Source organism: Pelophylax lessonae (genome assembly GCF_965119305.1).
Source record: "Pelophylax lessonae genome assembly, chromosome: 6".
Taxonomy (NCBI): Eukaryota; Metazoa; Chordata; class Amphibia; order Anura; family Ranidae; genus Pelophylax; species Pelophylax lessonae.
The window spans coordinates 185,638,441-185,665,160 of record NC_138773.1 but is presented as its reverse complement, the minus strand read 5'-3'; the positions used below and the strand labels follow the sequence as shown (position 1 = coordinate 185,665,160).

Genomic DNA, 26,720 nt, shown 5'->3' with positions numbered 1-26,720 from the left:
CAGATTTTTAATTTTTATATATTTTTATATACATATTTTTTTGTTTTTCTTTTTTTTTTTTTTTTTATATATTTTTTATATTTTTGTGTCATTTTATAGAATTAGCAATATATTAGAGGTATTCCACTTTTAACAATAATATATTTTGTGAGTTTTTAACATTATGGCAATAATTTGATTTAATGCGATTTTATGATGCGATTTTATGTAATAAAGATGTTTTTATGCGATGATTTTAGGAGAAACACCCGGGGGATGGCGGCGCAGTCACGCGGTCTCTGGTAGTGATTTAGTAGATCTATATATGTTTTAAATTGCCCCCTCGATATAATAGCTAGTGACACCGAAGATCACAGGAAGTGTATCTTTTGGTTCCGGTGTCCTGTGCATAGCTCAGAGTGAGGAGGACATGTGACCGCTGGCCAATCCACCGTTAGCAGCATTGGTAAATAGGCGAGGCTGGACACGCAAACTTCACCCCTACCGAAGAAGCCAAACGGAGCCCACGCTCCAGGCGTAACGCGTATAGGGAGGCGGAGCCTGCGTGCCTGACGCCGATCGCTCGGGTGCTACTCTCCAACACTGAATGCCATAATAGCAGGCACGGCTGAGTGCCCAACAAATGTGAGTTACCCCTTTATGCTCAATAAAAGCTCATATTTACATTCAGAGAGCACTAGATCTTTGCTTTATCTTTATTTTATGTCCTGGCGACCCCCGGAGGTGAAGGCTGGAGAGGTTACCTGTGATAGTCTGTTTATCCCCTGATATGCTCATGCTGGCCCGTTTGGGTCTGGTATCAAGGTGAGAGGCCAATCTTACTGGTGGAGGGAGTTCACACACTGGTGGTTCCTGCTTGATTCACAAAGGATTGAGGCTGTCCTGTCATCACCTGGATATACTAATCATTACCTTGGAGCACTTTATATGAACATTTATGTTTCATCAGAGCACATATGATGGACACCATATTTTGTTAGTATCAAAAAGGTGTCCGTATAATTAATCCAATAAATAAGTCCAAACGCATGTGCAGTCTCGGTGACTTTGAATCCAAAAAGAGTCCTAAATAAGTGCAATCCGTATATGGTGATAAAAGGTGCTCCTTTATCTATGCCCAAGGTATGGTGGGTGGGCGGAAAGAAGAAGTGTTCCCCTGAGCCTGGGGTCCTGCGCTTACCAGATTCCCTTACCCCTACAGGGGTAAACAGTGGGTCGATTATTAGGGGATCACTCCCACACACTGGCAATCAGGATGTTCCCAGATCTCGGTTCCTCTCCTTATTGGTGTATAGATGTCAGCTCAGTATATGTATATGGAAGTCCAGTGCAGTACCGGGTATATGGGAGAAAAAGGGAAGGAGCCTCCAATAGTGTAGTATGATTTATAAAAAAGCTTTATTCAAGTAAAAGACAAGTACTCACATATTGTAAAAACGAAATGTATGCCCGTCTGGCATAGGACCCGCAACTTCCTCTTTTGCGGTGCACACTGCGAGATAGCGTGCGTCCCAACCGCCGGATGTGCGTTCCAAGCCTCGGGTGTGTAAGACGGAAATGACGTGGTCATGCTCTCTACCGGTTTCGTCTATCTGACGTCATCTGGCAATATGTGAGTACTTGTCTTTTACTTGAATAAAGCTTTTTTATAAATCATACTACACTATTGGAGGCTCCTTCCCTTTTTCTCCCATATACCCGGTACTGCACTGGACTTCCATATACATATACTGAGCTGACATCTATACACCAATAAGGAGAGGAACCGAGATCTGGGAACATCCTGATTGCCAGTGTGTGGGAGCGATCCCCTAATAATCGACCCGCTGTTTACCCCTGTAGGGGTAAGGGAATAAGCGCAGGACCCCAGGCTCAGGGGAACACTTCTTCTTTCTGCCCACCCACCATACCTTGGGCATAGATAAAGGAGCACCTTTTATCACCATATACGGATTGCACTTTTTTAGGACTCTTTTTGGATTTAAAGTCACCGAGACTGCACATGCGTTTGGACTTATTTATTGGATTAATTATACGGACACCTTTTTGATACTGCTATTTATATATATATTTTTTCATTTTTTTAATTTTTTCATTTTTTAAGAGTAATTTGCACTTTTGCACTCACTTATTTATTGGTAGTCACATATATATATTTATTTTCGCACTTATATTTATTTGTACACTCATGATTATATTTACCGATTGTCATTTTTATGGATGTTAATTTATTACTGGTTATTATTTATTGAACTCCATCATTGTAATATTGCTTTTATTACTTCACATTTGCCACTCACCTCTGCACCTTTTTGCACGATTGCACTTATGGTATATTTCTGCTGATATATTTTAAATAAGTTTTTATCTGATGCTTTTTTATACACAAACCTGCCCTGATTTATATAAGTTTGATATTTGCTACACCATATTATCTAAACAAATTACGCATAGATCTTACCAGGGGTTTTTGTATAGATCCCCATATAACATCTTACCATCAGTATAGTAAGACCCTATCCCCTAAGCACTCCACCAGGCAGCGCCAATCACTTCCCTTTTTCTTCCAATTTCTTTGAATGCTCCCCTCATAGGGTTGCATTTTTTGAAGTGGGCAGCAGCCAGGTGTGGTGTTAATCCTTACATATATACCCATCCTAAGCGCGGAATTACATCCACCCTTTCTCAAAAAGAGCTGCATGGTCTAGGCGAAAGAGTCCACACAGTAGAGGACAGAATGGAAGAGTTTACTATCTCCTACAACACACTGGTAGATGCCCACTCTTCCCATCAAGAAATCAAGGCAAAATTAGCAGACCTTGAAGATAGGTCACGGCGAAACAACCTTAAAATCCGCGGTATAGCGGAATCGGTTTAACCGAACCTACTATCCATGTTTGTCAAAGATTGTCAAAGATTGTTCCACAAAGCCGTACCAGAACTTTCTAATGAGGATCTCACAATAGATCGTATACATAGGATCCCCAAACCTGCATTCCTCCCTCAGAAAATCCCACGAGACGTACTGTTAAGGGTACACTTCTTCCAAGCTAAGGAAAAGATCCTAGACACGTTCCGGCTAAAAGACCACCTCCCTGAACAGGCAGCATCTCTTCAAATTTTGCCAGATTATTCTCAATATACCCTTCAACTGAGAAGAAATCTGAACTCCATCACTAAAGCCCTACGTAACAACAAAATCTTATACAAATGGAAGTACCCCGCCAAACTGTGCGTGATTCACCAGGGCTCCACGTCCCAAATCACCTCCATGGAACAAGGCATTCGCCTTCTCCGGCAATGGAACATTCTTCCTGACACTTCTGAACATCGCTCTAGCCCCATTGAACAGCAACCACACTGTCAGGGATACAGCCGTACTGGCATTTCTGCCAGTACAAGTCATGGACGCTCCTGGCTCAATCGACACAGCCCTCTGCTGGCCCATCAGGGAAATGGCCGTAGGAGAACTGGCAACATTGCCAGTAATAGCAATGGTCGTTCCAGCCTCAATTGACACTGCCCTCTGCTGGCCTATAAAAGGTGGCCATAGGAGCAGACTCATTGCTGGATTATCTCTCAGCTTCCTGTGTTCTTGTGCTTCCTGTTTCCTGTTTGGACTTCCTGTTGTGACCCGGCTTGTTTCTGAAGCATCTGATCTCCTCCTGGTGTTTGACCCTCAGCTTGCCTCTCGGACTTTGATCTTGCTACTACCTGCCTGTTTTCCCAGTGTATGACCCCGGCTTGCCTAAAGACTCTGTTTCTGCCTGCTCACCTGTGTATGACCCTGGCTCGTCCCTGTTCTGCTACTTACCTTGCTCTTGGACTGATCACCGGTGTTTGACCCTCGGCCTGGCTTTTACTGCTCCTCTAGTTGCCTGCCTTACCCAGAGTTCCTGAAATCATCTGGTGTTCACCACAGGCGACCTGTGCTACTTGGGACGCTTCACCTCCTGTACCACTTCCAGGGGTGACTCGCACTGAGCTGCAAGGGAAGCCCTCTCTGCACTTCGGCCTCCATCCAGATTGTGACAGTATAATCCAGCCATGTCTGAGGCCGACAGAGGTGCTTCCCCGCTTGAGTCGCTATGTCAACAAGTCGTCACCCTGACCCAAGCAGTCCAGAGGCTTCAAGATGGCTACTTCCAGTTAGAAGGACATCTGCAGCATTTGACAACTTCTCCTTCTCCTGCTGATCCCAGCCAGCTCTCTGCCAGCTCCGCTTCTGCCTCCTCACAACAAGAGCACCCCAGTTCTCCACATTTTGCAATGGCACCTCCACCAGAGCCACGGGTGCCAACACCTGAACGTTTTCGCGGAGAACAAAAGAAATTCAGGTCCTTTAAAAATGCCTGCCTGCTGTACTTGGCCCTCCAGCCTAGGACCTTTTCCTCCGAGACTGTGAAAGTGGGGTTCATAATCTCCCTACTATCTGAGGAACCCCAAACTTGGGCCCATAACCTTCTGGAACAGAAGAGTCCCACTCTGAATTTCGGTGAACTCCTTCTTTGAGGCTATGGCTCAGCTTTATGAGGACCCCCAGCGTGCCGCTACTGCCGAATCAGCCTTGCATGCTTTACAACAGGGGAAACGACCAGCAGAGGACTATACTCTTGACTTTCGCAGGTGGGCCGCAGACACTGATTGGAATGAGGTGGCTCTCAAATATCAATACCGCCATGGACTGTCCGAAATCCTCAAGGATGAACTGGCTCGTGTCGATACCCCTGCTTCTCTCGAGGGTCTTATTCAACTAGCCATTCAATTGGACAGACGTTTGAGAGAATGACGTTCCGAACATTACCAAGGCTCCCGACCCACCTGGGTATTGCCTAAGGTTCCATCAGCTACTGCACCTCCTACTGGGTCACCTGCTACCTTGAGCACGGATGGGGAACCCATGCAGATCGGCTTGATTCGCTCCTCCTTGACTCCTGAGGAAAGACAACGCCACCGGCAGGCCAACCTCTGCCTCTACTGCGGGGGGACCGGCCATTTCCTGCGCAACTGTAAGACCCAGTAAGTCTTACCTACGAAGCTCTCCGAACTGTCAAGTCTCTGAGCCTTCCTCCTCTCACCTTGTTCTCCCTGTCTCCCTACAGGTGGCAGAAGGGAAGGTTCGGCTCCTGGCGATCATTGATTCCGGGGCGTGCAGCTGTTTCATGGACTTTGCTTTGGCTAAGAAACTGGGTATCTCTTTGCAGCCGAGGAAACAAAGACTTGAGGTCCACTTAGCCGATGGTTCCCTGCCCAGCTCCGGTCCAGTTACCCGGGAGACCTGTCCTGTTCTAACTACATCGGACTCTGGCCATCAAGAGTTTGTTCGTTTCGATGTAATATCTTCACCCATGTTCCCCATCATCCTAGGACTCCCTTGGCTGCAGGCCCACAACCCTCAGATTAATTGGGTCAAGAAGGAGATCCTCTTCACTTCTGAGTACTGCCAGAATCACTGCCTCCCTCCCGGGCCTCATAGTTCTTCTACATGCTTGGCGGTTCAACCAGTACCCGACACCCTTTCCAGCATCACTGCAGGCTATCGGGAGTTCATGGACGTTTTTGATAAAAAGAAAGCAGAGGTCCTTCCCCCTCACCGCTCCTACGATTGTCCCATTGAATTACTCCCTGGAGCTGAGATCCCGTTTGGGAGGATATTCCCTTTATCCGAGAACGAACTTGAAGTCCTCAGAGTCTACATCAATGAGAACTTGGAGAAGGGGTTCATCCGTCCCTCCTCCTCTCCTGCTGGGGCTGGCATATTTTTTGTGGAGAAAAAAAATGGCTCCTTAAGACCCTGTGTGGACTACCGAGAACTCAACAAGATTACTGTTAAGAACCGGTACCCTCTTCCCCTTATTCCTGAACTTGTTCAGCGCTTCCGGTGTGCCCGAATTTTCAAAAAACTTGATCTCCGGGGAGCCTATAACCTAGTCCATATCCGAGAAGGGGATGAGTGGAAGACAGCGTTCAGAACTCGATTTGGCCACTTCGAGTACTTGGTCATGCCTTTTGGGCTGTGCAACGCTCCAGCGACTTTTCAACATCTCGTGAACGACATCTTCCGAGAATTCCTGGACAACTTTCTGATAGTTTATCTAGATGACATCCTCATCTTTTCTGCCACCCTTGAGCTCCATCGGGCTCATGTTAAAAGAGTGCTTGCCACCCTGAGGAAGTATGGACTCTATGTAAAGGCAGAAAAGTGCGACTTTGAGAAGGATTCCATTCAGTTTTTAGGACTGATTATCTCCAGCAATGGAATCTCCATGGATCCTCAGAAAGTAAAATCTATTTTAGATTGGCCAGCCCCTTCTGACAAAAAAGGTGTCCAACAGTTTGTAGGCTTTGCCAATTTTTACAGAAGGTTCGTGAAAGGTTTCTCCACGATCATCTCACCCATCACCCAGCTGACCCGCCAGCAGGTTCGCTTCCGCTGGTCACCGGAAGCCCAAGCAGCATTTGACGAACTAAAAAGACTATTTATCTCGGCACCTATCCTTCAGCACCCGAATCCGGCTCCGCCCTATATATTAGAAGTTGACGCTTCAGAAATTGCTACTGGGGCAATCCTGTCCCAACGTCAAGGCCCAAAGGCGCTTCTTCACCCCGTGGCCTTTTCCTCCCGGAAAATGACTCCTCCAGAGAGGAACTACGATGTAGGTGATCGTGAACTTTTGGCTATAAAATGTGCCTTAGAGGAGTGGAGATATCTGCTGGAAGGGGCCGCCCATCCCATCATGATTTTCACTGACCACAGGAACTTAGAATACCTAAGAACAGCTAAACGTCTAAGACCTCGACAAGCCCGGTGGGCTCTGTTCTTTTCAAGGTTCAACTTCCACATCACCTACAGGCCCGGGTCTAAGAATGGAAAAGCAGATGCTCTTTCTCGGATGTTTCCTGACAACCCAGAGATGGTTGAACCCAATACCATTCTCTCTGCTCAAAATTTTTTTTTGCTTATCCAGCCTGACCTGAAGACTGCAATTAAGAAGGCCTCTGCTCAGAGTACAGAACCAGTAACGCCCCCCTTAGGCAGACGAGATGGATTCTTGTGGCATCAAGACAAAATTTTTGTTCCCCCTCAAGTAAGACTTCAGGTCTTAAAAAGCTTTCATGACCACAAGCTTGCCGGTCACTTCGGGGTACGGAAGACCCTCGAACTGGTCCAACGCCTCTTCTGGTGGCCCAGCCTGAATCAGGACTGTAAGGCTTATGTTGGTTCCTGTGTCACTTGCCAACGTAGCAAGGGGTCCAAAACCAAGTCTTGGGGCCTACTGAGGCCTCTACCCATTCCTGAACAACCCTGGAAGAAGCTCTCTATGGACTTCATCGTGGATCTCCCACCCTCAGAAGGGTTCACCACTATTCTGGTGGTAGTTGACCGTCTTTCAAAGATGGCCCACTTTTTACCCATGATCGGTACACCCTCTGCTCTAGATACTGCCAACGTGTTCATTAGAGAGATACTTAGGTTACACGGGCTTCCGGACAATATCGTATCAGACAGAGGTGTACAATTCACCTCTAGATTCTGGAGGGAGCTATGTAAATCCTTATCCATTGAAATAAGTCTGTCATCGGCTTACCATCCACAGAGTAATGGGCAAACCGAAAGAACGAACCAAACTTTGGAGCAATATCTACGATGTTTTTGCACAGGTTCCCAGGAAAATTGGGTTTCTCTCCTTCCTTGCGCAGAATTTGCGTACAACAATTCTCTACACTCAGCAACCAATCAAACCCCATTCTGGGCAAATTACGGGTTCCATCCTTCTTTCTTGCCTAACGTCATTCCTGAAACATCAGTCCCTGCAGTCCAGGATCGAGTAAGTTCCATCCAGGCCAACTACCAGTTACTGCAGGATGCCATACTCAAGGCCCAAAAGGACTATAAAAGATTCTATGATCTGAAGAGGAAAGGAAATCCTGATTACAAGATTGGAGATAAGGTATGGCTTTCTTCTATGAATTTGAAACTGTCTTGTCCTTCTAGGAAACTTGGGCCCAGATTTATCGGCCCTTTTGAAATCAAGAGGGTGATTAATTCAGTGGCTTTTGAACTGGCTCTGCCCAGTTCCTACAAGATCCACCCAGTGTTCGATACCTCTTTACTTAAACCAGTTGTACAGAGCCCGTTCCCTGGAAGAGAGGAGCTACCTCCACCGCCGGTTTCAGTGGAAGGTGAAACTGAGTTTGAGGTCGAATCCATCTTGGATTGCAGGAAAAGGGGTAGACAGACTCAGTACTTAAGTGGAAGGGGTATCCCCCTGAAGATAATTCATGGGAACCCATGAGCAATATCCATGCCCCAAGGCTTATCCGAGAATTCCATAGAAGGTTTCCTAAAAGTCGGGCCCGTCTGGGCATCCGGAGGCTGCCCCTTGGGGGGAGGGGGCACTGTCAGGGATACAGCCGTACTGGCATTTCTGCCAGTACAAGTCATGGACGCTCCTGGCTCAATCGACACAGCCCTCTGCTGGCCCATCAGGGAAATGGCCGTAGGAGAACTGGCAACATTGCCAGTAATAGCAATGGTCGTTCCAGCCTCAATTGACACTGCCCTCTGCTGGCCTATAAAAGGTGGCCATAGAAGCAGACTCATTGCTGGATTATCTCTCAGCTTCCTGTGTTCTTGTGCTTCCTGTTTCCTGTTTGGACTTCCTGTTGTGACCTGGCTTGTTTCTGAACCATCTGATCTCCTCCTGGTGTTTGACCCTCGGCTTGCCTCTCGGACTTTGATCTTGCTACTACCTGCCTGTTTTCCCAGTGTATGACCCCGGCTTGCCTAAAGACTCTGTTTCTGCCTGCTCACCTGTGTATGACCCTGGCTCGTCCCTGTTCTGCTACTTACCTTGCTCTTGGACTGATCACCGGTGTTTGACCTTCGGCCTGGCTTTTACTGCTCCTCTAGTTGCCTGCCTTACCCAGAGTTCCTGAAATCATCTGGTGTTCACCACAGGCGACCTGTGCTACTTGGGACGCTTCACCTCCTGTACCACTTCCAGGGGTGACTCGCACTGAGCTGCAAGGGAAGCCCTCTCTGCACTTCGACCTCCATCCAGATTGTGACACAACATTTACAATCGGACTGGCAAGTTGTATCCAGGCCTTCCAGGTCTTCCCACCGCCACAAGTGATGACGTTTGTACGCTCCTGAACCGGGCACACCTGACCTCCTGCTTCTATAGCACCTACTATTGTGCTTGTTACCCCACCAACTACACAATTGCAACTGCACTTTTGGTCCCCCAGGACCATGTCTTTTTTATCCCTTTTGTTTTTTCTTTTTCTTTTTGTCTACCACCCTTCTTTTTCAGGAAAGAACTCTCCTACGGAAATTGAAACACCCCACCACTGCTTATTCCAGACTGTCATATGCGTTCCAGAGCCACAGGGACCGAATGTCCTTCTCAGCTCCACTCTCCATATATCCTCCCTGGACTGGTATGCCGATTTATACCCTCTCATCATCTACCATCGCACCTGCAGGTGCTCACCAGGTACCGAACTGCATCCCACTCACCATTTACCCATTGCCACAAACTGGCCTCACCATTTTCTCAGCGGCTAGCTACCGCAACGTTCTCACCCCCTGATATGCCTCGTCATGTCTTTACAATTATTGTCATTGAATGTTAAGGGTCTAAACCACCCGGTCAAACGTTTCTCTATGTGGAAAAAAGCTACATCTCACAAGGTGGACATCCTAACAATCCAGGAGACACACTCTAAACAAGGACACACCCCACGTTGTCCTCACAAGGATTACCCCCATGTTTTCCTGGCATCCGCTTCTGAGAAGAAGAGAGGGGTCCTCCTGGCTGTGCGCAAATCTGTGTCCTTCGCCTACTCTCGGGTGGTGCAGGACACAGAGGGGAGATATAGAATTCTTAATTGTACCATTGATAACTGTCTATACACTATAGTCAATGTATATGCCCCCAATACGCACCAAATGCGTTTCTTGCGTAAACTTTGTACTAAAGTTAACAAATTAAGTGGGCAAATTGATCATGTGTGGGGATTTTAATTTGGTGGCAAATCATGTCATGGACGCCTCTTCTAGGGGAAAAACCTCCCTACCTTCCCTAGCCTCCCTTATTCACTCAGAGGGGCTCCATGATGTGTGGTGCTATCAACATGCAGAGGAGAGGGACTTAACTTGGTCAGACCATGCTGCTGTACATATGTCTATATCCGTGGGTTCTCTGACGCCTTCCACTTATATATGGCGGTGCAACAATTCCACCCTCTCGGACCCTGACTCCCTTAAATCTCTTCAATCCCAGGTGCGGGAATTTTTTTTCCAATAATGATACCCCTGAAATGAACCCCTTTACACTGTGGAATGCTCATAAGGCTTTTGCCAGGGGTATCCTTATACAACTAACAAATTTCAGAAGGTGCTTTCGGATCTCATTGATGAAATCAAATCCCTAGATGATGTCAACAAACACGATCCCTCCCCGCAAAAACTTCCTCCTTACGCTCAGATCTCCGCAGACTCCTTTCTGAAAAACATGACAAAATGCTGGCACGCCTCCGTCTACAATACTACTCTGCACACAACAAAGCGGGCAAATTCTTAGCCTCCAAGCTTAAGGCAAGGAGGACCAAATCCAAAATCGAACATGTTACCCACCCGCACAGACTCATCCCCAACAAATTGGAGAGACGCCTTTGCAGACTACTATAGCTCCTTATATAACTTAAACTTAGACGCAGATACTCCCCAGCCGACGGACGCAGATATTCAAACGTTCCTTCAAAGAATGCGTTTGCCCACCCTTTCTGCTGAATCCCTTGCGAGCCTTAATGATCCTCTCACGCCCCAGGAATTAACCAAGGCACTTTAAAACCTCCCCATGAATAAATCCCCTGGCCCTGATGGCATGACCAACGAATATTACCGCTCCCTTCAAGACATACTCTCACCCCACTTACTAAGAATGTTCTCTGCGGCAATATCCACGGGTAACCTTCCACAAGAAATGCTCCAACCCAACATTACGACCCTCCCTAAACCTGGTAAACCCCCTACTACGCCAGCCAACTTCAGGCCCATTTATCTCCTAAATAACAACGTAAAACTATATGCTAAACTTATAGAGAACCGCCTGGCACAATTCTTGCCTTCGCTGCTCGGGGGAGACCAGATGGGGTTTGTCCGGGGATGGCAGGCACCTGCCGCTGCCAGACAGGTGATCAATCTGATTCATCATGCCGAGAGTACTAAAACGCCTTCTCTGCTTCTATCCATAGATGCAGAGAAGGCATTTGACTGTATCCATTGGGGTTACATGGAGGCAGTCCTGCGTAAATTCGGGTTTTTGGGCCCGATCTTGTCAGCCATTTTGGCTCTATACACGTCTTCCTCGGCGCACGTCCTATCGGCTGGTATGCTATCTAAACCATTTGCCATAACCAATGGCACGCGCCAGGGATGCCCACTCTCACCCCTTATCTTTAATTTACTGATCGGACCTTTGGCAGAATTGCTTCGCACTGCTCCTTTAGTTTCGGGCTTCAAATTTGGGAACTCTAGACATGTCATCACGCTGTTGACCAACCCTGTAGTGTCCCTCCCAGCAGCCCACCAAATACTTCAAGATTTCAGCCACATTTCTTACTACAAAGTTAATTTTAGCAAATCCACAATACTCAGCATGAACTTGCATGAATCTACACGCACTCACCTCCTAACACAACTTCCCTATACTTGGGCGACACAATCTTTACAATATCTTGGAATCCAACTTACATTTCTGACCTCTAACCTACTATCCCTTAACATGAAACCTCTTATATCTTCCATCGCTGCGGACGTCACCAAACGTAAAACTTCCGAACTCTCGTGGACGGGCAGAATAGCAGCCTTCAAAATGGTATGTTTGCCAAAAATATTGTATATTTTCCGTACCCTTTCCGAAAAAATAACCAAAAATTACATAAACTCCCTCTCCAAAATCCTTCGTACATTTATATGGCAAAAGAAAAGAGCAAGATGTGCTTACTCTCATATGATACAACATAAAAAGGTGGGAGGTCTAGGTCTCCCAGACATAGCAGTCTACTATCACGCATCACGACTGGCGCCCCTTCAATACTGGTTCACTTGTGCGCAATCTCTCCCTTGGCTTCCGATAGAAACCTCCATCTCACACACGACAGATCTCAGCCTGTTGTTACTTGCAGACGTGTGGAGGCCCTTGCATCTACGTACTCTCCCTATCACAACCCAAGCCTCCTTGAGATCTTGGAGGTTTCTTCTCACTCATCTAGCATCGCACAAATCCTCATTGCCAATTTCGCTGCCACTATCCACCTTGAACTTCCTCCTACCCTACGCGTCCACAACCCAATTTGCCTCCGCGGGCATTCTCACGATTTTACAGTTCTATCGACATGGCTCCCTCAAATCCTTTACAGACCTACAGAAAGAATTCATGCTCCCTTCGAAAGCTGCCTTCTCATTTAATAATATATCAAGTTTCCTGACCAAACACCCCCCGCCTGTCATGCATATCCCCAACTCCCAATGGAAATTCCTTACTGACATTTCCACTCCGTTAAAAGGGATATCCCTTTTCTACAATTTTCTTGGGCAAAAAAACACATTCCAGAAAACTCCTCACATGGTCAAATGGGAAGGAGAGCTTCAACTGTCCTTCTCCGAAAGCCAATGGCGTAGGGCGAATAACATCTCCCACAGTACAACCCGATGTGTAAATCATTGGGAGCAAACGCAAAAACTTCTCACTCGATGGTACCTGACGCCCTACCATCTATCCAAAATGTATTCTTCCCATAGTCCACTATGCTGGCGTAATTGCGACCAATTGGGCACACTCATACATACATTTTGGGCATGTAAAGGTCTGACTAGTTTCTGGAGAAGGGTATTTGAGATTCTTTCTAACCTTACTGGTATATTGACCAAACCCAACCTTGCCATGGCTCTTCTCACTCTGGGGCTAGAAACTATACCCCCCACTATGAGAACGGTATATTTTCACGTATTGGTTGCAGCTAGAATGCTGATAGCAAAATATTGGAAACAACCAGTGGTACCGTCCCACTTAGAAGTGATTGGGCTGGTTAACCTCCAATACTCATTAGAAAAAGCTTATGCGTATTCTAATTCCCATGGTGCTGAATTTCATAAAAAATGGCTCATTTGGACTCAAAGTACCTATTATGTTCCATCCCTTTAAACCTCTGTGTGGTAACCCCCACCACGAACGCAACCGTATCCGGAAAATCCCTATTTCCTTTTGCACTATGTATACCTTTGTGATTTTCTACCCTCTGCAATGTTCGAGTTCTGTATATGATTCTTGTTGTACTTTGTATGTTGTTCACACATGTACATCTAAATTTTTGTTCTGTTATCTTTTCTTTTCTCAATAAAAACTTATTGAAAGTAAAAATCTTCCTCCGATCTTCTCCCTCCGTTCTTCTCCCTCTGGTCTTCTTCCCCCTCTGGTCTTATTCCTCAGGTCTTCCTCTGATTTTCTCCCTCAGGTCTTCTCCGCTGCCAACCCGGTCCTGCTCCGACGATGTCTCCAGTGATTATGCCGGCTCCGCTCTTTGTGGCTTCTTATATAGCCATGGGGTGTGGCCACCCGGTGATGTCACCTGGAGAACCCGCCCCCTTGTGTCGTCACGCATCGCCAGGTGATGACGCAAAGAGAGGAGTCGGCATAATCACGGGAGACATCATCGGAGCAGGACTGGGTTGGCAGCGGAGAAGACCAGAGGGAGAAGATCAGAGCAAGAAGACCAGAGGGAGAATAACAGAAAGAAGACCAGAGGGAGAAGATCGGAGGAAAAACATCTGACAGAGAAGATCGGAGGAAGAAGACCGGAGGGAGAAGATCAGAGGAAGATTTTTAATAAAGGACTTCTAAAAACCGATAAATCCCCTGCCCGCAGACCCCCACAAACCCCAACCAGGGTTGTCGGGAAGAGGCCCTTGTCCTCATCAACATGGGGACAAGATGCTTTGGGCTGGGGGGTACATTGGCCCCCCTGCTCCAAAGCACCCACCTCCCCATGTTGAGGGTATGTGGCCTTGTATGGTCCAGGAGGGGGCGGTGCCACTTGCTTTTCCCCTCCCCTTTTTCTGACCTGCCGTGCTGCATGCTCAGATAAGGGTCTGGAATGGATTTTGAGGGGGACCTCATGCCGTTTATTTGCGTGGGGTTCATCTCAAAATCCATACCAGACCCGAAGGGCCTGCTACGGAACCGGGGGAGTCCCACACGCCATTTGTTTTCCATTTTGGCGTGATGTCCCCCCCTTTAAGATCCTCAGCGCTCAAGTCACACCACAAGTCGGATCATCATGATCCGACTTGGATGCAACTTCCATTGAAATCAATGAGCTCCCCTAGGGAACCATTGATCTTCACATTAAAAAAAAAGAAAAACGTATGATGAGGCTTAAGGGCTCTTTCACACGGGCGATCCGATCAGATCCGCCTGTCAGTTTTTTAGGCGGATCTGATCGGATCCTCCATGCAGCTCTATGGGGCAGCGGGTGTCAGCGGAGACACCTCCGCTGACACCCGCTGCCATCCGCATCCGATCCTGTGCGTGAAATCTGGACGGATGGAAACTCTATTTTTCCATCCGTTCAGTAATCGGATCGGATCGGATCTGATGAGAGCGGACAAGCGGTCCGCTCTCATCCGATCCCCCATAGAGGGCAGCGGGTGCTGAGACCCCTCCCTCTCCACTCTGCAAGCGGAGACGGAGCTGTCACCCGCCGGCTCAGCGGGGATCGCGGATCGATCCCCGCTGAGCAAACACGGATCCGCCTACGGAGCGGACCGTGTGAAAGAGCCCTAACGCTGTACAAGCAACGTTAAGCAACGTTTAGCAGCCTTTAGCAGCGTCAGACATTTTTACAGCTGTAACGCCGGTTCTCAGAATGCACTGGCCCTGGGTTTTTTTTTGCAACTTGAACGCCTATGCCACTTACAGCTTCAAAACGTCTGTGTGTGCATGAGCCCATAAAATAACATGGAGGGGCGTTTTTAAGCTGCAAAAAACAAACAAACCTCTGACGCTCCTAAAGCAGCTGCAAAAATGCCCTCTGTGCATGCGGCCTTAAAAACAAGTTAACACGGCAACTGCAATATGTTTTTATTATTTCCTGTTTTATATTCTTTTTCTTCTTGAACTACTGACATTGAGCCACTTACATTAGTTGCTGTCACTGAAGATGATTCCACATACACAGAAGGGCCAATTTAGTCACAAGTATGTGTTTGGATTTTTGTTTTAAGACCGCATAAACATGCAGAGAACAAACATAAATACAGAGGTGCTAAAAGAACTTATATAAAAGTTCACATATGTCTTAATGAAAAAAAAATTAAATACAACTTCAATTACCTGATTGTATCAAATAAAATAAAATGTTTTAAAATGTAATACCAACTTAAAAGCAGAGCTCCAGGCTCCATCAGAAAAAATGAAAAGTCAGCAGATACGAATACTGTAGCTGCTGACTTAATATTAGGATACTTACCTGTCCACTAATCCAGCAGTGTCTTTACGCAAGCCAATTTTTCAATCAGCTTTCAGGTGCTGCAGCTGCCGTCTCGGCTTGCGGCTTCACAGCTGGTTCCCTACTGTATATGCTATATATGTTGTGAATGGCCCCGCGGAGGAGGAAGGGGGAGGGAGGCTGAACTTCCGTCTAAGTTCACCGTGGCAAAGGCAGCTAGAAGTGGGAGCGGGTACCTGTCAAAAACAGGTACCCGTCCCCCCCACCCCCATCCCAAATGTGGCAGCGGAGGGGGGGAGGGGGCAAACAAGTGGAGCTTTCCCTTTTGGGTAGGGCTTCGCTTTAATTGACACTATAGGGTCTATTTTAAAAACATTTGCACAGAAATTTGTCCAGTGAAAGTGCATATACAATTATTCTGTGCGAATGAGGCAAAAAAAAAGGAATGTTATTAGACTTTTTCTTGTGCTGGTTGAATATTTTTCATTGATTTAAAATGAAAATGACTGCTTTTGGTCATTCGATGGCGCAAAGTGCCGGTTCACATTTCTGCGGTCACAGAGATCGCATGTAATTCGGAGCGCACTGCTCCTAAAATTACATGCGATCTCTGTGCGGTGCAAATTCAGCCATACAGTTTGTATGGCTGAATTCGCACCGCAATCGCACCCAACTCGCACAGGACTCTTTTTGGTCCGCAGCAGAATCGGATCGCATGGTGGTTCACACTAGTGCGATCCGATTCTGTGCGAACTTACAGCTCACACTGCGATATGCAATCTGATCTGGGGGTGTCGTTAACTCTTAATTGACACCCCCAGCGTATCACATATGGCAGTGTGAACTGCCAGGGAAGCAGATGCGATGCGGGAACACGCTGTATATTTGCAGCATTCCCGCATCGCAGAAATGTGAACTGGCACTAAGTGTAAGGCTTCTTTCACACGGCCGCTCCGCTGCTTTAGTCCGATTTATTCCTGACCCAATCCCTTGCCCCTGTGGGGTTAAACATCGAATTAGACATCAATTGTTTTATCAGTGACTCTTAATTTTATTTAGTGTCTACAAATTTTATCTCGTGTCTATATATATTTTATCCCTACATGGATATCCCTATTTATGGCTTCAGTCATTAGCAGTAACATCTGCCATCCATTTAAGTCTTATGACATTTCATTTCAAGATATAGTTTAGGCTCTTATATGTGATTTTAAACTTGTTTGATTTTAAAACATTTTCAAACATTTGATTTTAACCTGAGTTTTAGTATACTCTCTTTTTTAAATATTTTAATATGTCTTATGCTATTATATATTGTATTGATTTACACAGGTTTATGCATATTCATGATTTTATCTTGTTATGCTTAATATCGCAGCTATTTGCACTGTGGGTATATGACATATTTAGATCGGGTCATTTGTCTGGTAATGTAATAATTATCGACAGTGCCCGCTCGTGTATGAGTAACAGGTCACCCGAGCAGACTAGAGTCCTTTTAGGAGTTGGTCTGGGTTGCTTAGATCTATGGGCGTAGTTTCCATATTGCCAGGTGTCCGCAGAGGTGGTGGGTGATCAATAGTAGACGGGGGATCTGTCCATGGTTTGTTTACCTTCTGGTGGAAGTCGGCATGATGTCCTTCCGGTTGACCTGGTTGCTCTATCATTGGTTGCGACGCTGTGATTGCGGAGCATAAAGAGGATGGGTGCGTCGTCCTGGCCGCGCCCCCAGTTGAAGTCAGGAAGTGACGAAACGCGTCGGGGCGTGGCCAGACGACGCACCCAATCGTGGTTTACGGCAGCAAAGGACATCCGGAACTACCCGATCTGGCGTGGAGCCACATCGGATTAGGAGAGGGGGTCCGGATACTGCCTTTATGAGATATGCTGTGATTTATCCAACTACAAGTGAGTGCATTATGTGTTGTTTTACTTTGAAATAAAGCCTTATGAGACGTATTGCACTAGTGGAGATATCTGTTTATTTTCCACATATTTGGGAGACATTGGCAGAAAAGGGACACTACACTGGATTGGGAACCATCTCTTGCTCGATTTAACCTATCCTATGGTGACATGTGGATTTGTGATCATTATGCGAGTGGTGCTCACTTATGAGAGTAGGTGAGCATATCTATCCGGTGAGTGGCCATTTCTTATTGTCCCCCTGCACTTGGAGGTGGATTTGTGGTGACCCGACCAGACTACACGGAGGTTTTGCAGTACTTACCCAACAACTACCGTTAATAACATTGGACTTTCATGTTTATTGAAGATCTGGAAGGGGGATTGATGTTTAGATTCACCCGTTAATAAACTTATGGCATTAGTCAATTAAAGACTGTGAGGACTAAGTGTTTTACCACACTGTTATTTTAGTGGACATCCACTTTCTTTTTATAAATACACCCCTATGATTACACACTATTTAGCAAGAACAGGGTAGATCATTATGTTTCCTTCATGTTAAACTGCAAATAAAAGTTTGTAAGTGCTGTACTATCTCAAGTGCACCATCATATGTTCTTCCTAAAGCGTAACTAAAGGCTTAACTTTTTTTAGATTTAGTTAGATAGGTGAGGGGTTATAACCACTACCCTGACCACCAATGTCACCAGGGATAAAAGCCAGGGTATAGGAATAAAGGGGAAATCTTTCACATATGCTCATTTGACAACTCTCACTTACTGTTGAGTGTACAGGACAGGAAGCGAAGGGAAATTTCCCCAATGGGAAACAGAAAAAACCGACAGTGGTTTTACAGGTGATGCCAATTCAAGCACTATTGTGGTTAATAGACCACAGCAGAGTTTTGATTGTTTAGACAAAAATTACTAGTTTTGCAAAATAAATTGTACTACTTGCCATGATAAGCTTCTAACAAACCCTTAGGTCAGCTCAAAGTCACTTTACGTTTGAACAAAAGAGTAAAAATAAAAAGACAGCCCACATGAAAAAGATCACAAACTACATATGTTTTTATAAAAAAAATATTATTGCAATTAAGCCCAGCTACTGTATAAGAACATGTAGGAAAAGTTTTTAAAAATTAGCTTTCTCTGCTCCTTCTCTGAGGCCGTTGTGAACTGCACAGTTTATGACCAACAGTGACTATAATGCAGATGTTATTGCACACAAGGGAGGACTCCTTTGTGTGTATAGACCACCCCTGGCAATAATCAATATCTGTAAAAGTGTGAGAGGCTAAAAGTTATACTTACCTGCTCTGTGCAGTAGCTTTGCACAGAGCAGCCCTATTCTTCCTCTTCTCAGGTCCCCCACCGGTGCACCTGGCTTATCCCTCCTGCAGAGTGCCCCCAGAGCAAGCAGTTTGTTCCCAAGCTGCGGCTCTGTGTGTCCTATACCTTGGCCCTGCCCCCTCTCTTTCCTCATTGGTTCACTGGCTATGATATACAGCAATGGGAGCCAATGGTGCCCGCAGCTGTCTCAGCCAATAAGGAGGGAAAGTCCCCTGAGAGCCGAGGCTCTCATGCACATAGCTTGATCGAGATGGGGCCCAGGTGAGAGAATATTAGGGGGGCTGTGGGAGTTGTTGCATACAAAGGGTTTTTTATCCTAATGCATAGAATGCATTAAGGTAAAAAAAAACTTCTGCTTTTAGAACCACTTTAAGAAAGCACAAACAATATTTGACAAGTAAAAATTATAATACTTACTGTAGTGGAGATCAAACTGTTTCGATTATGAACAATTCCCCAGGTAGCTATACCAATGGTAACAATTTCATTGTTCTTATTGGCATTGCCCACACAAAAGTCTCTTACTGCTTCACCAACTTGCTTCATTACACCAGCATGAGAACCACCAGTTATAATCCAGGCACCTACATGACATGCATAGAATATGTGAAGAAATAAATAGTTATAAATACTATATAACATTTGTCTATTTTTGCGAAAGCCTGAGTGATACAAATGGCACAATGTTACAATTCAACACCCATGATAATTCTCTAACATCAATACTGCTATTCAATATGTAGAAGCAAAAACTATTATGCGTATACTGCTGTTTTCATAATGTGAAATAGGCCAAACTCACCATCAATCATGTTAGTGTAATAACTGATGATCAAAAAAAGTTTATAAATAATCTCTACCTCTTATTTTACACATGACAGTCTAATTTCATGATAACAATACCAGCATATCCTCTGTGAAAAGTAATCAGTTTAGAGTTAGAATTTTGCTTGTGCTATCTTGTTATCTTGCTTTTATTATCTTGTGCTATACCCTAAGCCTAAAAAAAAAAGCTCTAAAACTGTCTAAACTATTAAAAATATATTTAACAAATTTCAAAACATAAGAGGTACAGGGGCATGTCCTAGCAATGGAGCTGTGAGGATGTGCACAGCTGATCTACATCTTATGCCAGCTCGCTACAAGCCTGGGTAGCCTATGGCGAAGAGTAGCAAGCCTTCTAAAACCCTGTGCCACTTATTACATACAGTAATAAAAAATATTTTCACCTCTAAAATATTTTCACCTCTAAAACCCTGTGCGTAGCCCACATACGGACACTGTCCTGGTTCTTCCATGCGGAGAGACCCAATCCCAAGCTATTGGGACAATCCAACATGGTGCTGTTTAGGAGACCAATGGGAGGCACTGGCGACTTGTGACAGCCTTGGGACAGGAGAGCCGCTGGCGGGGAGCTGCAGTGGCCAGAACACTCCTCTGGGTACACTACCCTCTCTGATACTCCTCAGTTATTCCACTCAGAGTCCAAACCCCACCGATTCCCACTCAACAGGCGATTCTCAGCCCCAGCAGAGTCAGGAGCTCAGAGAGCTGTTTGCTTCTCTACAGTCTGATCTGGATTCCATGGTTCTCTGCATGGAGGGCACATTAAAAAAGTAACTCTCAGAGATGAAACAACACATTGCCCAGGTGGAGCCTCTAATGTGGAATTCTCTTATGCCCAGCTGGAACAATGGCTGATGGCCTTGGAGCAGACCAATGCTGGCCAGGTGAGGGCCTTGCAACAGCTTAGAGTTAGGTTTGATGATGATGGAGAAAACCGCAGTTGACGCAATAATGTCCGCATACATAGTATACCCGAAGCAACCAGAGGACCTGACCTCAGGGACACGGTTCAAGCTATACTCTGTTGGATAGGGAAGTCTCCACTCATATTGAACTTGACTGAGTCGACCGAGTCTTGGGCCCATGGGACAATAAACACAGCTCTAACCCGTGTGATGTTCTGTGCCACATTCATTCTTATGTCCTAAAAGAGGAAGTTTTAATAAAGGCCTGGAGAACAATGGCTATAGAATTCGATGAAGCCACCATCACCTTTTATCCTGACCTATCAGGCCTGACCTTGTTCATGCGGAAGCAACTCTGCCCCCTCCTCCAACACATTAGAGATGTGAATGCAACATTTACCTGGGGTCATCTGTTTCTCCTCCAGGTGAAAAAAGATGGCCAACAGTTTCTCCTACGTACGCCAGCTCAACTTCCAGCAATCTTTGCCTTCCTGAACACTCTGACTGGCTGGCACTGCCTTCCGAAATGGGTCCTGCCAAACTGGAGACTCTTCTCTCTCAGAGTCAAAGGCATCAGAGATCCTGATAAACTAGGAGGATGCATAATTCAGATCCCGCCACTCCTGAGACCTGGGCCTGTAGAGTCCATGAACCGCATGGAATCCATGTTCTTCTACACATGACTGAACTGTAAGGAATTTTGTAAGTAGTATGGAACATTTCTCTCTACAGGGGTGTATGTTTGTTTCTGTTTGACACAGGGGGCACACAAGCTCCAGTATTGTGATATCACGGGCACATCTGTGGACCGCTCCTTTTGATGCACAGCCACGATGCTTGGTTGTATTAGCACTACTTCACCTTGTACTCCTCTGGAGCGAGACCCCTGCCTAGACTCCTAATAGTCAATGCCTTGTCATCAGAGCCATGTCACTAGTATTGCCCTTATGCTAAAAGGGGGGGGCTTTGGATGGGTCCCCTGATGGCCCCAGGCATATTTTTCTGACTTGATCACTTCTCAGAGTACTGCCTTCCTCAGGTTAAGTAGTTGTGGAGGTTCCAGTTGGGATTAACCTGACATGCCTCCCTCAGTGCTGAGTGTGGGAGTGCAGAGGACCTTGTGCCTTATTCTAGTTGCCACACGCTCACTGAACTGGTGGATTATTGAATCTTCATATGTTCTTTATGTTACAGGGTCCAGTTTTGTTTGCAATGTTGGGGGATATGTCCTGAGGAGCTTTCTCTATCATGATTAAGGATGGGGGAACTCTTCTTGGTCCTCCTCTCCTTGTGACCGACCTTGGCATGTTATGGCAGATTCAGTTACACTGTGGGGATCAGGGGGACTCCTCTATACAGTTTGGTAAAAAGGTTGGTGATACTGCTATGGCCAATGGAGAGGGGGTCCTTCCTCCCAGAGAAGTTTACCAGTTTGGGGCTTGAATTGTTCGACTCTTGTCCACATTGAGGAAACCTTTATTGCCTGACATCTCCGCTGGAGATGGGGCCTTCAAAATTCAAGGGAGTAAGCATACTGATTTCTTGCACAGCAGGTTTACAGTTCCAGGACCAGAGGACAGATGGGGAGGGCTTCTTGTTCTTAAAAAGGTCTTTTGGCGGGTTCGCTGGTGACCCTGGCCAACATTTATTCCCCCAACTCAGATCAAATCTCCTTACTAGAGCACTGCTTTACAGAGCTTTCTACATTCACAAAGGGGACTCAGTGGGGGAGACTTTAATGCAGCTTCAGACCCTTTATTAGATGTCTCTCGCACTGCCTCCCACCATTGCTTTTTCTTCTTGCATTATTTTAATTTTTGGATCTTACTGCATAGCAAAGAGAGAGATTATTCCTACTATTTAGCGACACATGGATCCTATTCTAGGGTCATCTATTTCATGCTCAAACACGCAGACTTACCCAGAGTTCATGCAGCGTCAATTACCACACAGATGTTGTCTGACCAAGCTCAGTATGCCTGGGCCTTTATCTCCAGGAAAACTCACATAGGGCAATGGCGGCTCAATTAATCTCTGCTACAGGATGCTGACACAAAGACTTGAGTGGAGACTGAGCTGTTGGTCTTTTTTTAAGCAAATGCTGACACTACATCTCCACCAATAGTGATCTGGAAAGTGCACAAATGTGTGATTCGAGGGTTCGCAAGGTTCTCAAGAAGCAACGCATTAAACACACCAAACATATAGGGGTTTATTTACTAAAGCTAGAGAGGGCAAAATTAGTCACAATTCTGCAGAGAAACTAATCAGATTCTAAGCTCAGCTTGTTTAATGAAGCTTAAGCAATAAAACCTGGAAGCTGACTGGTTTTCCTGCAGAATTGTGACAAATTTTGCCCTCTGTAGCTTTAGTAAATAAACCCCATAGCGTCACCTCTTGCTAAGGTCAAACATCTCGAAACTGTACACAAGAAAATTGCAAGTAGGATGGCCCCTAGTCAAGCTCCATCTTTTGCGTGATCGTTTAAATTAGGTTCTCCACCACAATTTCAAGGAGACTTAGATACCCTGAGAGCCAGCATCACTGTCATACATAAAGAGGGGAAAAACCAACTCAGTATGGTAATTACCGCCCAATATCATTACTAAACTTTGACTTGATATGGTTTACTAAAATTCTAGCAAACAGGCTATTGCCTTTGATACCTAAGATTATCCACTACGACCAGGTTGGCTTTGTGCCACTCAGGGAGGCCAAAGACAGCATGACTAGGGACATTAACGTCATCCATTAGACCCACTCCAGGGCGGTCTCCACTATGTTACTATTGACGGATGCCGAAAAGGCGTTTGATTGAGTTGACCGGACATTCAGGACTTTGATTTGAATTTAACTTACTTGGGGCATGAGGGAGAACTTCCTAAAATGAATATCAGCAATATATTCCTGTCCTATGGCAACAGTGAAAATGGTACGCAGTCAGATTTGTTTGAACTGGGAAATGGCATGTGACAGGGTTGCCATTATCTCCACTTATTTTTGTTTTGACTCTCATACCATTCTTATTTAGGATCATGAACAAACCTAACATTACTGGTGTTGTTACGAAGATGGGAGGACATACTGTAAGTTGTCAGCTTATGCCGATTGTTTTTTCTTACTCAACCACTGATGTCCCTACCAGATGTACAGCAAGCTCTCTAATTTCAAGATTAACCTTCAAAAATCAGAGGCGCTAAACGTAACTTTATCCAGACCGACAGTGGAGGCCCTACAGACATACTTCCCATTCGAATTGGCCTCACAATGCCTTAAGTACCTGGGGATCTCCCTTACCTCAGAAATAAGAGATCTTTTTTTAGCAAACTTCCCCCCTTTTTGGCCTGGGCTAGGAATGACTTCACAACTTGGTCCACAAAATTGTAATCCTGGTTTGGCAGAAATACTGCACTAAAGGTGATGGTGCTCCCCAGGCTGTTATATTTGTTCTAAACTTTCCCGATTCATATTCTAGGTGCTTTCCTCAAGCAACTCTGGAGCAAATTTGGGAACTTAGGCTCAATTAACAACTCTTGATTAGACCAAAGACATTAGGTAGAATAGGTCTACTGGACATCCACAAATATCACAGGGCGACACATATGGCCCGTATTCTGAATTGGTGGCAGCCTGAATAGGATAAAAGGTGGGTCCACCTGAAACAATCCTTTATGAGCTGCTCTTTGGGAGGTTTACCTTGGCTCCCTCAACATATCCTTCACACCCTTCACAACATCTGACAATAGGGGCGACCCTGAAAGCAGTAAAGGTCCTTATGGGCAAGGATTTTGTCTACCTCACACCTATCATATATGACTCCTATAGATACTCCTTTGAACAAGGAGTACAAGATGAGACGTTTCTTCCTACTCTTCTTGGGCACCGATTCTGTGTGGAACATTTCTAGCAAGAAGATCAAACCGAATTTGTGAAATTGTGTTTATTGGGAGAATTGGTTGTACATGGGTTGTCTCAGTCATCATATTTTAACTCACCTGGCCGACGTACCCCACCCCCCCCCCCCCCCAAAATATCTAGCTAGATGGGAACTAGAGATGTTCATGTATTTTACTGGACAACAGAGTGAAAGAATCATCCAAATGCCCCATAAGGCTTCAATATCTGGCAAAAATCAGGTGACAGGCTGTAAAATTGTAACCAAATGGTACAGGGTCCAAGAAACCTTACACAAGCTGTTCCAACAGAGTTTGCCATTGTGCTGGAGGTGTGGCGAAGAGGAGGGCACCATGCTCCATGTCTTCTGGTCCTGCTTGAGACTTACTGATTTCTCAGCACAAATCCAACATTGGATCTTCAAACTGACTGACATACAGCTGCCATTGCGGACACAGGCTTTTCTTTTACATCTAATGCAGATGAAATGGTATAAACCCTTGCTACTGTTACACCTTTTAAATGAGCTAAGATGAATCAATCTTACCAAACAGAATCACTTTTAGCAACAGCTAACCATTGGGAAGAACGCTGTCATAAAAGGTAGCTCCACTGGACCGAGTTGACTTGCTCCCCAGAATACCGAGACATTGTAGGCTCACAGTTGTAGTTTGGTGTCCTGGATACTTTTGGTTTCCAGGACAGTACCTTCTTCCCACAGGCACCCAAATATTGCACATTCCCCACCATCTCTGTCTCTTCTCTGTATATAACAGCCATCCACTCTCCCTCTACTCCCCCCCCCCCTTTTTTTTTGTTAGCTTCCTACTTTCTTGTTATACGTGAGAGGGTCCTCAACTTGATCCAGGTGCAAGACTAGTTGTGATATGCCTGGAGGTTCTTCCTCTTGAGATACCTCAGGTTCCATCGACCTCCTACTCTTTTGGCTTTACTGAATAAAACCTATGATACTGCTGTTTGAGTATTGGTAACTGGATGTGTCAATTTATATGCTGTATTATGTCATTGGAATTGCTGAATTGCTGTGCAGCTCCTCTCCTACTTTTCCTTGTTGAAAATTATAAATCAAGAATTAAATAAAAATAAAAACTATATATATATATATATATATATATATATATATATATATATATATATATATACACATATATATACACAGGGCTTTTTTTCTCAGAGAATAGGTGCAGGTACTCCCCTCTTCAGAGTCGCCCCTCTTTTCTACCCCCTACCCACCTCCGAGCGCTGTCCTTTGGTTCCACCCTCTACCCACCTCCCAGTACCCCCCCCCCCCTTTTAGAGAATACAGAACCAAGTATCAATGTTGTGGTTCTAGGTAATTTGTGTAGAATTTGTTAATAACTAGAAGATCTGTAAAAAAGATCCCCTGGAATCAGCAACAATAGACCCCCCCCAACAATAGACCCCCCAACAATAGATCCCCCAGCAACAATAAATCTTCCCCTGCAACAATAGAAAAAACAGCAAAATAGATCCCCTGCAATCAGCAATAATAGCCCCCCAGCAACACTAAATCCTCCCCTGCAACAATTGCCCCCCCCTCCAATAAATCCTTCCCTGCAACAAAAGACCCCCCCCCCAACAACAATAGCCCCCATAGCAACAATAGTTCCCCCAAGCAACAATAAATCCTCAACTGCAACAATAGCCCCCCCCCCACAACAAAATGCCCTCCAGCAACAATAGATTCACCCCAGCAACAATAGATCCTCCGGCAGCCAGCATCAGTAGGCCATTCAGCTCACCCCACTGATCCCAGCACCCCCTTTGCCATTGCATACATTCAGACTGGAGGTGCCGGAACTGCGTTCCCCCGCGTTCCCGCTGAAAAAAAGCCCTGTATATATATATATATATATCCCTGCCAGGATGACAGGACAGTGTTTGGAGAAAGCTGGGGAAGATAAAGGGGTGAGAGCAAGATTTGATTGGCTGCTTAGGCACCTGGATTTATAGCATCACCCACTGGATCTGAGGCAAAGCCAGGGAAGGGAGGAACAAAGTGGACAGAGGGAGACAGGAAACAGGCTGCAGGGAGACAGGAAAAGTGGACAATGAGAGACAGCCTTCAGGAATAGAGAGCAGGCTGGAGAGGCTGTGGGGAAGCTGTATAGATTAGTGCAGCTGTGGACAAAGAGTTAGGAGAAAGCTGCAGAGCAGCCATGTGAGGAGCTGAACCCTGAGCAAAGGACACGAATCCAGAGCCTGCTGGAGAGTGGCACCCCTGACCCAGAGATACCCACTAGAACCAGGGAGA

At 45.6% G+C, this 26,720-nt stretch overlaps 1 protein-coding gene across 1 annotated transcript in view; it reads right to left on the bottom strand.

Moving 5' to 3' along the window:
* The window catches only part of TRPM2 (transient receptor potential cation channel subfamily M member 2), a 349,568-nt gene that overhangs the window by 226,605 nt on the left and 96,243 nt on the right, over positions 1–26,720 (bottom strand). Inside the window, exon 6 of the mRNA XM_082260372.1 lies at positions 19,197–19,363. Within this exon, the coding sequence (XP_082116498.1) occupies positions 19,197–19,363 (167 nt within the window). The remainder of the gene's footprint in view (positions 1–19,196; positions 19,364–26,720) is intronic.